The sequence below is a fragment of the Aulonocara stuartgranti genome, assembly GCF_965226115.1.
Source record: "Aulonocara stuartgranti genome assembly, chromosome: 20".
NCBI classification, from domain to species: Eukaryota; Metazoa; Chordata; class Actinopteri; order Cichliformes; family Cichlidae; genus Aulonocara; species Aulonocara stuartgranti.
This window is the reverse complement of record NC_138956.1, coordinates 21,272,629-21,288,289: the sequence shown is the minus strand read 5'-3', so window position 1 is coordinate 21,288,289 and position 15,661 is coordinate 21,272,629. Positions and strand designations below refer to the sequence as shown.

The 15,661-nt window shown below is 41.0% G+C and overlaps 1 protein-coding gene across 1 annotated transcript; it reads right to left on the bottom strand.

The window, feature by feature from the left end:
* Nucleotides 1–3,856: 3,856 nt before the first annotated feature.
* On the bottom strand, nucleotides 3,857–13,366 carry nt5dc2 (5'-nucleotidase domain containing 2). Its single transcript, XM_082518871.1, has 14 exons — nucleotides 12,890–13,366; nucleotides 10,791–10,975; nucleotides 10,623–10,697; nucleotides 10,464–10,519; nucleotides 10,287–10,380; nucleotides 7,649–7,777; nucleotides 7,168–7,228; nucleotides 6,972–7,074; nucleotides 6,759–6,860; nucleotides 6,557–6,638; nucleotides 6,323–6,409; nucleotides 5,251–5,391; nucleotides 4,808–4,872; nucleotides 3,857–4,458 (listed from the first exon to the last, which is right to left on the bottom strand). Exons 1-14 carry the CDS (start codon nucleotides 13,263–13,265, stop codon nucleotides 4,197–4,199), a joined length of 1,818 nt encoding a protein of 605 aa, XP_082374997.1. The 5' UTR covers nucleotides 13,266–13,366; the 3' UTR covers nucleotides 3,857–4,196.
* Between the last annotated feature and the right edge of the window lie 2,295 nt (nucleotides 13,367–15,661).

Sequence of the window (15,661 nt, the reverse complement as noted above, 5' to 3'; positions counted from 1 at the left end):
TGAAAATACAGGAAAGCAAGTAAGTCTGTTTTCTCTGTGGGGCTTCAGGGTTTCTTTTTCTGTTGATTTACTTGCTGGAACATCATCTGTTGATTTACTTGCTGGGAAATCTTTCTACAGTGAGATCTTAAGCTGTGAAAGTAAAGGTCCTGTTACATTTAATAATAGAAAAGGCTGCTGCACGGTGGGACTGGCTGCCAGAGCACACTACTTGAGTGCACAGCTTCCCATGGCCACTGTAGTGACAGACAGAGAGGCACTCAGCTGAGAGCAAAGAAAAAGATTCAATGCAAGGTAGGTGTGAACATGGAAGTGAATGGAAAGAGTTGCAGGTGAGAAGATGTTGCATAGAAAGATAAAAGAAAAAAGGATGAAAAGATGGTGCTGCAAATGGAATGACTGGTGTAGCTAGAAAAATGCGTGATGGAGGCACTGAAGGATGAAGGGATGCTAGGACAGAGCAGGTGAAGCTGATCTGATCTGAAATCTGTGCACCCATTTAATTTTAAATATTGTTATACAGAGGCTTTTCTACCTGTTAAACCACATCTATTTATTAGCATGCGATAATTCTCCAAAATGGATTACTCCCATTGAAACTATATTGCATCACTCCAAACACATCCCAAGTAGAAGAGGTGAGCGCCAACAAAAATACAGAGAAAATTCCTCTGCTCAGATGCAGAATTATTCACTGAAGGCACAGAGCCATGAAATAGACTAAAACACCAGTCAGCCCCGCAGAAACACAGATCACATGAGGTATTCAGTGCAATGCAGCATTTATAGCTGCAGCATGTCACTTGTCTTTATGATGTATTTATGTGTTTCTGTCAGTAAACCAGGTGGTTCCAGTCTTTACTGGTCTTCCATGCAGTCCACAAAGTTTAGAGATCAAAGCCATTATCAATCCATCCCTTAAAGCTATGAATTGTCACTTATTCTTAGTTTAATTTTACACACTCTAAAGTAGGTCACATGCGGTGCTTCGTGAAGCGAAAGTGACACTATTGCAGTCTTCCAAAAAGGGTACACAAAGGAGTAAACCATCATGCCTTGTAGTCTAGCACTCACGATTCACAAATATGCCAAGCGCCAACACACACAGCAAAAAGTGTGTTCAATCCACACACACAAAACACCCAAAGAGACTGAACACTGAATTTAATATGCAGCCTCCAACAAGCAGTCAGCCAAATGAGGTGGTGATGTGCAAGAAGATGTAGTCCATTACTCATGCTGGAGGGTCAGACAACACACACTCAGGACTTCTCCGACAGGAAAAAAGAAGTTAAATGGATCAAGAGAAAATGTCATTTTCCATCAAATGCCTCAAAGATCTATAAACAGAAAAGAACAGAAAAGGTGCTTAAAAATGCATCGTAACTGAAGATACAGCAGCAACAACCCAGAAGAAAGTGATAATAACACATAAAATTCTCTCATACTAACAAAATCAAAGCCTGACTCCTGCTAGGACGGATGATCACATAAACGCTGAACCCCTGCTTGTGTATTCCACATTTTGTTATTACAATTTTACATTTTACTTATTCGTGTTGCACACAGTGTTTTGAGTCTCTTAAAATTAGTTTTATGCTGTAAATACAGAACATGTATTACTCACACAAACGTACAATGCAGATCCACGCTAAGTGTCGGCAGTTACACAGCTGATTCCAGGACGGGACAGCGTGACAAAACTTGAACAAGGACCGCTATACTAGCCCTGACTATATGCTATACTAGCCCGGCTGTTTGATATCGGCTATAAGTGTCCTGCACCTCGGCCACACGCTAACGACAGAAACGTGGGGAGTAGCATATCAGAGCACAGTACCTTTGCTGTTGTCTTCTGGCAGACGGCTGGAAGTGAATGAATGTGTGATGCGGACTACACTGAAGATGAATGGATGGTGCGCTGCCTAGCAACCAAACGACCAATGGGCTATTTGGTGCAAGAAAATTTGTAGGAGAAAATACACTCACGGCACACTTTACCTACAAGTACACCTTGTAGGTACTGCCTTAATTCACTCCTCAGAGATTTTGGTGCACACTGAATCTCTTCACCACATGCCAAGTGTCCTTTGTTGGATTGAGATCCGGTCATTTGAGCACATCGAACAACTTAACCCGATTTTAGTTGATTGAGTTTTGTGGCATAGTGTGTTTGTCCTGCTGGAAACAGCCATCAAAGAATGGGTACACTTTGTCATCGTTAAAATCACATCTAAACCCTTTCCACCTTCATGACACCAGCATACAGCATGTATCCTGCTCCTTGTCGGTCTGTAGGACACACCCCGAAGTCTATATAACTCCACCTCTTTCGCCTGGTAGACCTCTTACCTCGTTACCACAAGGCTGAGAAGAAAGAGCCTGTAAGTTAAGGAGACTGCTGAACCTTTTAAGTGATTACCGTGCAATGTAAAGAGATAGTTTCTCACTTGAATGCATGGTTGTGTTACACTGGATCACCGTACTGTTAATTAAAAAAAACTGAATGCATTTGTGGCATAAATGTTCCTCATTTACTGAATCACTTCAGTAGCAGTGATAGCACTTCTTAGTTGTCATTTTCTGTTTCATTCTTGTTTGAATCAATAGAAAGAATCCATCTATTTGTTAAATCTACCAAATTATAATCTTTGGAACTGCCTTCTGTGTTTAAATGGGCACACTACATTGAATGTTTTCCGTGCCAGCACAACCAACTTCAATGTTTTTTCATTCATAAAGGGGTGGACATGCTCAGCAGCTGCACTCAGGTAGGCTGTGTAATTCAAATGACACTCAGGGCCCAAAAAATGTGCAAAAAATTAAAAATAATAATCCCCCACACCACTAGCACCAGCTTGAACTTTTACAAGGGAGGATTGAGCCAAGTTTCATGTTTGTGTTTTTTTTTATACCAAATTCTGATCCTAGCATCTAAATATTCTATTTCTTCTATTGTCCAATTTTGGTGAGCAGCTATAGCCTATTTTCTTCAAGGCTGGATACTTTAAGTGTTCAGAAAAGCTTCTCTGCATACTTTGAGTGGAGTAAGTTGTTATCTGAGTTACTGTTACCTTTCGTTCGACGCAGTTTAGGATTTCTTCTCTGACGTCTGACATCAAAAAGCCTTCCTCTGTCAGAGACCTGCCGCTCACTGGATATTTTCCTCTATCGTTCTCTGCAAACCCTGGACATGGTTGTGTGGGAAATTCCTAGTAACAGTTTCTAAAATAATCAAACTTTTCTTTTCTGGCACCAACAATCATTCAACAGTCACTTAAATCGTTTTTCTTCCTTCTTCTGATGCTTGGTTTGAACTTCAGCGAGTCATCTCTTTTTAATAGCTATGCATTATTATTACAATATACAAATTGCACAAAAAGTTCAAAATCAGTAGTTCATTTTCCATGTCTACCTATTAAAAAAAGTAAATTCATGCAGTTGCAATAGAGTGGGATTTATGCGAGCATGATACATCAAAGGCGCAATGACGAGCTTAATAGAGAAAGAACTGTTACTTTCATATAGAGCCAACCACCACCGGGCAACCCAACCTTAATAAAACAGTAAAGAGTGCTGAACCTGCATCGGACACAGCAGGAGCATTTGTTGGATTATAGGAAAGTATCTGACAAAGTGAATGCAACAAGGAGCTTTTAAGTCCACACATGGTAAATGTGCTGTCAAAAGGGTTTTGTATGACAAAAGAGTGAAGAACAAGTCACATGACAGAGTGCTTTGTGTAGAGATAAATACAGGAGTGCTTTGAACTTCTGATTTGCCCCTTTGTGTCCGAAACAAAGCTCGAAACCCACTGGTAGAGAATACAAAGAGCTTAATAAAATAACACCATCAATAAAACTTGTAGTTCTTTATTTGTTTAAATTGTGCGGCGTAGCATTGTATTGAAAGACTTCCACAGTTAGCTACAGGAAGAAACCACAGTGTCTGTTGATCTTTTAACGCAAGGTATTTAAACGCTCTCTGGACATGAGCTACATACACGGCACCCTCCAGGGGATTTACGGGGAAAGTGCTCACTATTTTGAACAAAAGAACTGTGCCCTTCGGAGTGAGCTGTGCAGCCTCTCCTTAGATTAAAAGGAAACCCTGCTAGGTAAGACATCCTCAGGCTAAGTGTTTGCCAGGCTTTAAAAAACATAAAATCTTATCAGTCACTTATGAGATTCTGGCTCTCATCGGATGTGAGACATCTCCTCTAGGAAAGGGGTTTTCATGCAGCCTGTGCACAGCTGGTCCATCCACAGAGGAGCTTCATGCTGCAGAGGGGTGCGGCGGGGGTAGAAAGTGTACGAGAGGTCATAATTCAAAAGACAGCTCAGTGACGTCATGTAGAGGTCTGAGAAGCGACACAGGCGTCTGGAGAAGTAGGTGGGGTTGTGACACGTTCTGAAGATGCTGCCAAACTGAGAGTTGAACAGGTTCTTCGTCATCACCCTAGCATGTAAAAAAAGTGTGATAAAAGTTATGACATTGTACATGTATGAATATGTCAAAGTTGTGAAATAACAAGAAGTGGTAGAAGCAAGGAGAAGTGAAAACTCCTCAAAAAAGTAACTCTAGCTCAAGCGCTGTCATATCAAATGTTATTATCATATCTGTTCACATTTAAGGTAGGTAGAACTAATATACTTGGATGCTTTAACTGAGATATGTAGTACAGCAAAAACTGAAATTTTCCATTTGAGCCAGTGTTTGTACTGTGCAGACTTGTTAAACAACATCACTGGGAACACTGGGAGGTGCTTTTAAAGATTAAGACCGTGATTAAGATGATAAGACTCACCTGAGTTCCTCTCTTTCCTTCTGCCATTCCAGAAAAACTTGTTTAGACACGGGATCTCTGTGTGTCTAGGACATTAAAGAACAATATGAATAAATTTAGCTCTTCAAAAACATAAATATGGAGAAGAAACAATAAATTTTGTCCCTTAGATAAGTTGAGTCTGAGTTCAACAGTAGGGACAAACAACAACTAAAGTTCAAAAGTTGTCTTAACTGCAGTTTTTTTGTCTCGTTTAAGCTCATACAAAGAATCCAATAACACGTTAACAGGATTGTAAGCACGTGGACTCTCACGCTGGAATCTGAACAGTTTGGGTTTTTTTCTTTTAACATTGTGTTCTGTCAACATGTTATCATGTGTTATCATTTCAGGTATGTGAGTGTTTGCCATGCGTGAGTGCAAGCAGAATATAATGTCCCAACAGCTCAAGGATTAACTCTCACCTGCAGGCGCTCCATCAAGCCAGTTAAAGCCTGCATCCAGGTGAGGTTCATTCCATACCGGTCTGTGCTCACCACTTTGGTTTCCTGCTCCAGTTCAGGTACGATGGCTGCTGTGCGCCAGCCATGTCTCAACATGAGGTCCTGCAACAAAAGACAAAAGCGTATTGAGAAAATATGCAGCAATTTATTCTTTTTTTTTCTTCCCCTTAGAAAAACATTTGATATTTAGCGGGATGCTCAACAACTGTGAGCCAACACCAACATAATTAAAGGACTTTATAACTGAAACAACAACAGCGTTTTAAAGTGCCCTGAGCATGGCAGCGCCACCCACCCACTGGTAAAACCTGCTGTTTGTGAGAGGCTGCCTATCAAAAAGACAACTGGCCAAAAGAAAGAAGCTAAAATTGCTCATTTTAAATGGAAAAGGGAACAAGAGCCCCAGATATTATAAATATTATAAATATTATAAATAAGCATTGTTGTAAACTATGAACAGGCAGAATAAATGTGTGGAGCTGGAAATGAGCACAATAACTCTCTTTTAATCACTTTGACTGTCTTCTGTTTGGAAGATCCAACAAATGTTGCCATGTTTTACTCTCTTATTTATTAGATACATGATTACAGACATATTCGCTGTTAATATGTTTATACAGTGTGCCTTTACTTTGCACAGTAACACAAAACAGTCCTCAATTTCTGACGAAAAATTGTGGCGCTCATACTGCCATCTAGTGTTTCAGATTTTCACTGCACAGTCTGCTCTGACCCCACCCAAATGCTCTCAGGACTTTCAGAGTCGTGCAATACGTGGAGACAGATGGCATCTGGCACCGTGCGCATCTCTGCACATACTCTGTACTTGTGTATCTTTCAAATGATGTGAACCATCAAAGCTAAAAAAAAAAAATAAAAAAAAATCTCACTTTGCTAAATCGCACACCAAGGACGTCAAATGAAGCCACACAGGAAAATTCCTGCTGATCCCTATACCACAAAAGGTTAGTCACCATGCAGAACACTGACTCGGCAATTCATCATGATGAGATCACCGTGCTCGGATACTCACAGCCAAGTCGCTATAAAGATGATCTCCAAAGTACAGAACTTTTGATCCTCGCCACCCTGTCAGTCTGAGGAAGTCAAATAGGTTTCCCTGAAACAATAAAATCAACCACATACACTCATTAGACACTCAGAAAACAACAAGTAAAAACATGCAGACTTTTCAATGTGTAAAAACCACAGCAGTTAAATAAATCAAATGCCACAAAGGCCAATGAACATTTTTTTCATTACAGACCTGTTTGTAAATCTGTCCTTTGTCCAAACTCTTGATTTTTTCCCACCGAAGGTCACCGTTACCATCCAAGCGCCTGAAAGGTCTGTAAGAGCAACAGTTTTGGAGATTGTTAAACAGGAGCACTGAAATGACTGCGCCTCATCTCATGAGAAGGATGCCGGCGCACATTCGCCACACTGAAAGACTACAAGGAGTTACTCACTTGATACAGTCGGTGAAGAAGTGAGGTTTGTCTGCCTGCACGATGACCACATCAAAAAAGTCTCTCCAGTTTTTCCCCACCATGTGCGTCATTCCTCTATCGCTGCACACAGACAAGAAGCATAAATGTAACAGAGCTCCGAGGTGTTTATCTTTGCATTAGGACAGAGTGCACTACTGCAGACGTGGACTCCATCAAGTCGCTCACACTTACACAAAGCTGAAGGGACTGTTGGTTATGAGGAAAAGTTTCTTTCCGTTGCTGGCCAATCGATGCAAAACAGCATCCGTCTCGTCCCCTCTGAGAATGAATTTATCTGTAAAGCGAAGAAAAACAAAAATTAATTGAACTGCTGGTGTTTTTGTAGCAGGGCGCAGACAAAACCGAAAGACGTGAAAGGAAGTCTTACCGAGATCTTCCATAATCCATTTGTACATGTATCCTTTGAGGTGAACCATGCCGACTGCTTCCTGTGGATTAAACGCCAATGAATGTTTTTCACAATATGTTCAGAACATTTCTTTGATCCCTACTATGAGATAAGTTTGAATTACAGTCACTTGGGAAGAAAGACCCCAATTATTTGGAAATGATTAATGACCTGTCAGTTTGCTTATTTTCAGAGGAGAAATTATGATGAAGTAGTGGGCGTGCTGTATAATTGAAAACCTTCCACCCCAGAACCAAGAGGAAAAGCTGTTATTGTTCTTCGCTCTACCAGAGAGAGTCCATTGCAAACGTTTCCGGAGCTCAGCAAATTCCTGAGCGTGCAGCCGATGAAGCACGCAACACAGATATAGTCAAAAATCCAATCTCCCTATGCTCCCTTGGTATGAGCTACAGAGTGAGGCCAGACTTTGAAACGGACATTAAAACATATCATAACTCACAGAGACGTCTTTGAAGAGGTGAACGGGATCATACTCGATGTCGTTTGTGATGAAGAAGTCATTTGCTACAGCCAAGAGAGTCATCTCAGGAATGGAGAAGATATCCATGAACTGCTTCACCTTTGGTCCCTGTGGGGGGGGAAAAAAAAAAAAAAATGCAAGTTAATGTTTGATTCTCACAAGATGACATTTTAACTTTATTTTGTTTAAAACAAAGCTAACAAACATTTCATGTGCCTTTTACTGTGTTTTGAACAACTTAAAAACTAAATTAAGAGCAGTTTTCAATACGAGCACTACCCAATGATGCTAAATTTATCGTCCTGTGTTTGTGTCCATTTGCGCAAGAGTTTGGCAATGCAGCAGAGTCACACAGCTAGCAGCAAGAAACCCACCAGCAATGACAATGCAGAGAGAATACTGATTGTTGAGAGGCTGGCTTACACAGGAAAGGGAAGAACAGCAGAGTCTCTCAAAAAGAGGAAGACACACACACAAAAAAAAAGTATGCATAAGAAGAACACAATGTCTGTACAGGACAATTTGCACTGTTTAATGCTCTGTTTCATTGCAGAGTTCTTCCTCATTATGACGTCTGTCCTAAGCTATTGTACGATTAACATAACAAATGAGTACAGCCCATGTTACTGGTTGTCCCACATTTTTGACACTGTCCCTAAGCGACAAACATCTACTCATTTCAGTCAATCTATAAATCTCATAAACGCACATTTCATTCACAGGAGAACGCAGAAAACAGCCAAAAATTGCCATTAAAAGAAAGCAAAAGATTTAGTTCATTGTGAATTTGATGACACCAAACGTCTCAAAAATGTCAAGACAGGGCTGTGTTTACTTCTGCGTAACATCTGGGAACTGACAAGACCAGTTGCTGGATTTTTGCTGTTTCATTCTTGTCTGATATAGATATAAATATAAATATCTGATATAAAGTCCTGGGTCTGTGGTGTTTTATTTTTCTTATGATGGTAAGTCAAATGTTTTCAGATGGTAAAAAGTCTGGACTGCAGGTAGGTCAGTTCAGCTCCCAGAGTCTTCTACTACAAAGCCATGCTGGTAAATTGATGCAGTATACATCTTGCTGAATAATGCAAGAATTCAAAATTTTGATTCATCTGACCCCAGAACAGTTTGGCCCGGAAAGGACAGCAATGATTCTGGATCATGTTCACATATGGCTTCTTTTCTTTGCATGACAAAGCTTTAACCTGCATTTGTGGATGGTACAGTGAACTTTGTTAACCGACAATGATTTCTGGAAGTGTTCACGAGTCCATGCACTGATTTCCAATTATAGAATCATGCCTGTTTTTAATGCAGTGCCGCCTGAGGCTGAACATCATGGGCATCCAATATTGATTTTTAGCCTCGTCCCTCATGCACAAAGACGTATCCATATTCTTTGAATCTTTGGTTGTCATGCACTGTAGATGAAATTGTTACCGACCTGTTGAAAGTTAACCTAATTAACTGCAAAACACTCCTCTAGCTGTTCCTCCTCTAGTTTTTCAGCTTTTTGAGATGTGGTGCTGCTATTAAATTCAAAAGGAGACAATTTTTATTTCTTAAAATGGTACATTTTATCAGTTTAAACACTGGATATCATTCTATATTGAAACAAATATGGGTTTAAAAGTCCTGTGTAGGACCAACTAACTTAGTAACAAGCTGGTACCTTAAGAGAGTCCAGCTGCACCAAATGAGATTAGAGACCTACTTTGGACAGGATTGTTACAGATGGAAAGAGGCACCGTTCCTGCTGCAGGAGACCACTTAAAAGGTTCAATCGGGCGAAAATGATTCGAGTCTGATTCAAAACATTCAGAGCCCAAATCGCTCCTAATGGGCAAACATGTCAGTTTAAAGCTTGGTGACTCCCAGACCCAGCAGAGCTTTCTAATTTCCCTGCCTTAACGAGTACAGAACTAAAAAAACAAAACAAAGTGCAGACACAGAGTTCTCATAATCAGCTCTTTTGGGACTGGAACATTGCCTTCCAACCGATTCATGACAACAAAGGAAGAAATGAGATTACAAAATTCACCATTTGGTTCTTATGTAATGCTAAAGCCGTACAAAACCCCAACATTTGGTAAATCTGTGTACAGCAACAGATTAAATCCCAAATTCCTTGTTTGAGGAGGTCCAAATAAAACTGTAATATTTTGCTGATCCGGCAGTACTTAGGCTTTCACGTCTGTGCCGAAACAAACCCATGTTCCACAGAGAGTAAATGTACAAAAACAAATCTGGAGGCAAAGTGCAAGAACTGTGGTAAATGTAAAACAGTTCTCCACTAAACTCTGATTTAAAGTTATTGGACTACTGAACTAATGTGATTAATAGGGAGTGTCTAGTTGGAGTGTTTTAACTTTAAAATCAATATATCTTCCTTAATCTCCTGAAACCCAAGCTGTTGTTTTGAGTGCTTTTTAAATTCTCCTAGCTATTTCGGATTAGTTTGACATGATAAGGATCAAAAATAAGCATCAACTTTGAACAGAAAGTCACCAAAAAAAAAAAAAAAACATGTCCTGATTTGGCTTCATTTTAAATTTTTTTAGGTTTCTTCTGCAAATTAAAATTTAAAAAAAAAAGAAGAAGAAGAAATTTTTACCTTTCCATAGAAGCCACTGTCCTGCTGCAGGGGGACATGATAGGTCCCACCAAAGAGCTGAAGGACCTCCTCATCTGGCACTGGGCTCAGACCCCTGGGAACATCAAACACAAATGAATGTACTGGGGTCTAATAACACTATCCCGCAATTCACTTAAACCATCTTTCATTTCTTACCGGTACACTGTCCCCGGCTCAATGTAATGGAAGGCGTCTATCTTCATTAAAAGACCCTACAGAGGAGCAAAAATAACTGAGTTTCACTTCATGAGCTGCACAGAGAAAATGCACAATTGTGCTCCTGCAATGGTTAAAGTGTAGTTTAAAAGATTTTACCTTCTGGATGTCATAGTGAAGGCCCCGAACAGCAAAGTTAGAAAGGTAGTCGTACTTGCGAATGCCCTCGGGGTACTGTCAAACAGGACAACCAGCAGGTTAAATAAGCCTGTGTTTAAAAATCAGTTTCAAAGCAAACACGTTTGACACAACTGATGCAAAGCACACCTTGAAGTGTTCAATTAGGAATTCTCTGGCTTTGTTGTAGATCATTGCGTTGAGCACATTGGAATACTGCGCCAGAGTGTAGTCATAATCGAAGCCATAGATGTCCACTTCAGCCAAGTCGACCTCGTTGTTCGCGTAAATGGTGGAGGAGTTGAGGAGGTTGCACGCACCCGGCGGGATCAGGTCTGGTGCAGGAAAGACAAACGGGGAAAGACTCATTTAAATTTGAGAATCACAGATCAAATTAACCAAACAACAATGAATAAGCAAGATTTAAGAGCGCGATATGACGGCTCATTACAGCTGACTCATGTTTTAATTTAAAGGGAATGTGTAAACGACCCTTTCTGTAATGAAACTTGATGATTGTGCGCTTCTGCAGAGGAGAAAGAAGTAACTGCTGTTTTCGGTCCAGTTTAGCTGGCAAGCTCACGAGGTTGTGCAACGTGCATTTCTAAGACTAGCCCTTTACTTGACTGAGCTCAGGCCGTCCCAAAAGCACATTTTGTACAATTATACCTTCTGCCAACTTAACCTGGAAAACATAACGGGCAGCACAGCATTCACTGCGCCTTTGAAAATATTCCCATATTATCTGCACACTATCTCGAGTACGGTCACACAGCTAATACATGCGCACAGATTAAACACACAGTTTACATTTTGTTGCAGAGACGGACTCCAGCGCTGGCTGCAGCAGGAGCACAGGACTGAGTCACACATGACCTAAAAGTGGGGCATGGCCCCTCTGTAGTGACAGAGTTCAATGAGGGCTGCTGCTGGGAGCAGACAAAATACCTTTCTTTCTATGCCGAGTCACATTTCAAAAGACTGCATCTGACAAATTGCATTTCCAATTGAGAATGCGTGACCAGCTTTAATTAAAACCCACCATGTGGAGAACAAAAAATGTGGTTTAAACAGAGTATGTTAGAAAAAAACTTATATATACACACACATGTATATAAAAAGGCTCCTGGTCTTAAACACTTTTGAGTGTTTTCATTTTACACTACTTCATGTTTCTACTCCAGAACACTTCAGAGGGAGATGCTGTGTTTTGTTATTACACTACAATTATTTGGCAGCTATACTTACTTTGTAAATCAAGATAACATTTGCAGTTAAATCGTGACGCATATTTATAGAATAAACACTCGAGAAATATAGAAAAGTACTTTAAATAAACCAAACTGTGCCCACACGCAGCATTACATTGCTGTTTACATCGCTATAACAAGGCTGCATAAGAGTTCCTTTACTTTTAATACTTTATTTTGCTCATGTACTCTCCCTTCAAATGCACAGCTTCCAGGTTTGCTGCAGACTGACAGTTATTCTGATTATTATTATTATGTTCTGCACATGCAAAGCAGGGCTGGCCCACGTGAACTAAATAAACAAAAACCAAAAAGCAATAATATGGAGCTAACGTGCATGTCAGTGCATTTGATAACATCACAACAACTTGTACCGACCCTAAATCCCCAAGTTCGTTTTCTCTGTTTCTTTCTTTTTTTTCCATAAAGTATTTTTCCATGCCTCATTTGCAGGGACCTGTTTAAACGCCCACCTGTGCCTCCTGCATGCCAAAACCGCTAATATAAATAGGACATAGATCATTTACAGAATGCATCCGATGACATACAATCAAGCTAAGAATTGTGGTTAACCGGCCCTAACCCTAAATAATGGTGAGTGCACATTTGGCTGGATAGCGGGATGCTTAGCGCAAACACATGTTTCAGAAGGACACACAAACGCACAGTGTACGTGCAGCGTTCACCAACAGCCGCTTGAGTTGTTTTTAAGAACAAATCTTGCCAAACAGAGGAACTGACGCGTGAGCACAAATGCATCTTAAACAGGTTGCTGTGCAAAACTTTCTCCTGCATGCGTGTTACACATGGCATTAATGTGCCATCTGTGGCTAAATTGGAAAGAGGATGAACGAAATCCCTAAAAGAACAAAATGTCTTCGGCGTCAACAGAGAACCATAGCGGCTGCCACGGTGACGTGCGGGATAACCGCGATATGGGGGGCCCACGTTAGGACAAATAAAAGGAGGGGTGGTGGGCTGGGGGGGCCCTCTGCTTACCGTGAACCAGCCGTTTCATGTCATTGTAGCGAGTCCACAGGTACGAGATCTGATCCATTGGAGCTGCGGTGGACGTGAAAGAGCGTCTCCTCACACCACAGACACCAGGAGCACCCAGCGGCTCCTTGGCTCGCTTCTTGTCCCCAGCCGTGCATCTGTGAAGTGGATCGCTGGGTGACGGAGCGTTGCCAGTTGGTCTGTCCGAATCTGAGCCGCAACTTTCCTCTTTTGTCCCGTCGCGGCCCTGCTTTTTTCCTCCAGAGATCCTGCATGTGGTACAAAGTCTGTTCACTCTGGGGGATCTGGCCAGAGGAGGGGTCTTGTTTCCTCTTGCCCATAATGTACGTGTTAATGTGCCCACTGTTTTAAAAGACATTTTTACGACGCGTTATAATTACCATTCCTAAAAACCTCTGCCAGCTTGCCACTGGAAGCTGAAGCTAGCAAACAGATAAACATATACCCTCGTTTTCACTGTGGCCACGCCCCGGGGCGAGAGGCCCTCCATTTAAAGGGGAGGTACTCCGATTCCTGCAGCCAATCAGAAGCGCGGAACTCTCTGTATCTGTGATCAAATTCACATGAGAAAACATGTCGTCAGCGTGACTTATGTGTGTTTTCTTTAAGTTGCAGTCACATCTTGTTCTTTCGTTTGTGCTTTGCATATATGAGGTAAATGGGTGTTCTGCCACATCCGCCCTGAGAGCTGGGTATTGTTTTTGGACAGTGTGCATTTTAAACTAAACGAGGTTTTGTTGTCTTGGCGGAAATTTTTACAAAAAAACAACTAAGTAAAAACCCTGCAGGACAACGTTTTTCCGCACAAGCGTGCAGCTCTATGAGTATTTGGTGTATTTTAGTTTCGTGGTGTGCGGGGATATGCGTCAATTGCATGTGCAAATGCCTCATTTATGCTCTTCGAGGGAAGAAAATGTGAGAAACTTTAGTAAAACAAACACAAAAAAATTGCAATACATAGTATTGGATAAATGCGGCATTTATATGTTTTCTTGAAGTTTCCCCCGGACAGTCAACTGCAAAAACAAAATGCATATTTGATTTTTAAAATGCAAACTTTCTCTTCAAAACCAGAGCATTATAACTAATTTTTTCCAAAGTCTTACATTTTAAAGAAACTTGCAACTGAAGCAATAGGATAAACATGGATACGTGTGAATATTTCCTTCTGTTCTGTTCTAGAGTTCACAGAGACTTTTAGTGGAGCACAAAAAAGGAAAAAAAAAAGAGGGGGAGGCCCCTCTTGTGCTTGGACTATGATGAGTCACTCTTGGACAAGTATACAGAGGCCTGCTGTAGCTTCTGTAAAGAGTGCTGTAGACCAAAAGGCACAAACGTGAGTTAAACAGTGATGCAGAGCTGATGCAGATGGTTCAGAGCTAAGCCGGAAAAGAAAAAAGGTTGGTGAGGAGCCTTAAGGAAAATTACAGGTTTAGCGAGATAGCGAGAGAGGTTTAGTGAATGTAGATGACAGCTTCTGTCATCAACTTCAAACATAAAGACCTCAAGTACACTGACAACTTGCCAAATGACCTTAATGTGTTCTGTTATTAGTTTGAAAAACCAAAAAGGCAGTCTTGGCACCACCCTCTGTGACACCCACCATTCTCTCAAGCCCGGCTGCCGTTAATCTGCGCAACTCAGAGGCCCTTCCTCCCCTATCACAATAAAGACTTTCTTCATTCTTATGAGTGACAAGAGCCAGTTCAAAAGGTTAGAACCCCTGTAAATACCATAAAGAGACAAGCAGTCTCTGCCTCCAGCTTATGTTGACCTGAACACTACGGTGTAGAGTCATGTGCAATACCTCACCAGCGCAAGGCCTCTACTATCAACCCCAATCCCCAAAAAACAAAGATCACAAGACTACACCCTGACATCTGGATCAGGGTGTAACTGGAGACCTGCATATCCTTGGCTGTGTTGAGAAGGTGATAGGCTGCAATCTGCCACCGCTGCTTGACCTGTGAGCGCCCAGGACCCCGAGGCAAACAGGAAGGATTGCTGTTTTCCACTCCCACCTTAACATACACTTTCTAAAGACTTCTGCATTCCATCCAGATAAAAACGGCACACTGTTCACACATAAGCTGATTTACTGTGCTCATTACTTTTTACTTTAATGCAAAATGGTAACTGAACACCACAAAAACCAGAACGCAACCCAAAAAACAGTTCATGTGTAGTTTAAAGACACTGTTGTTCCAAAACCAGAGGAATTTCAAAAAAGGGCCACAAAAATGAAGAGAAGCAAAAGCCATTTTGACAACAAGAGAAATCTTGGGAAGCACTTGGATTAAGCAAGTGCAGAAAGTGACAGGATTAAATTTGCGTTCTCTCATTCCTCTATTACATAACCTCTGTGTGTGAGCTTAAGTACTGACATCCTGGACCCTGTTTATCATTTAATCTCTATATTTATTTGTCTTATTTCTCTCTCAGAACACATGCGCTGCCTGCTTTCCTGTATAGATTTTCTATATAAACAGCCTCTTTATTTGTCCTAACTTCTCACACAGAGTTCTGGAAACTTGTTCTGTGGGTGGGCCTTGAATACACACTCCAGCTGAAAATACTGGAAAGTCTGCTGCCAAATATGCATCTCCATCCTTGAGGAAATCATCTGTAAGAGATTAGGAAACTTAATTGTCTGTTGTTTCTAATTAGTTCTGATGAGTTCTAGATTTAAATCTGACTTACGTAACTACAGGACTACAGGTTATTCGAGTCCAAGATACATATAGTTAACTAAAA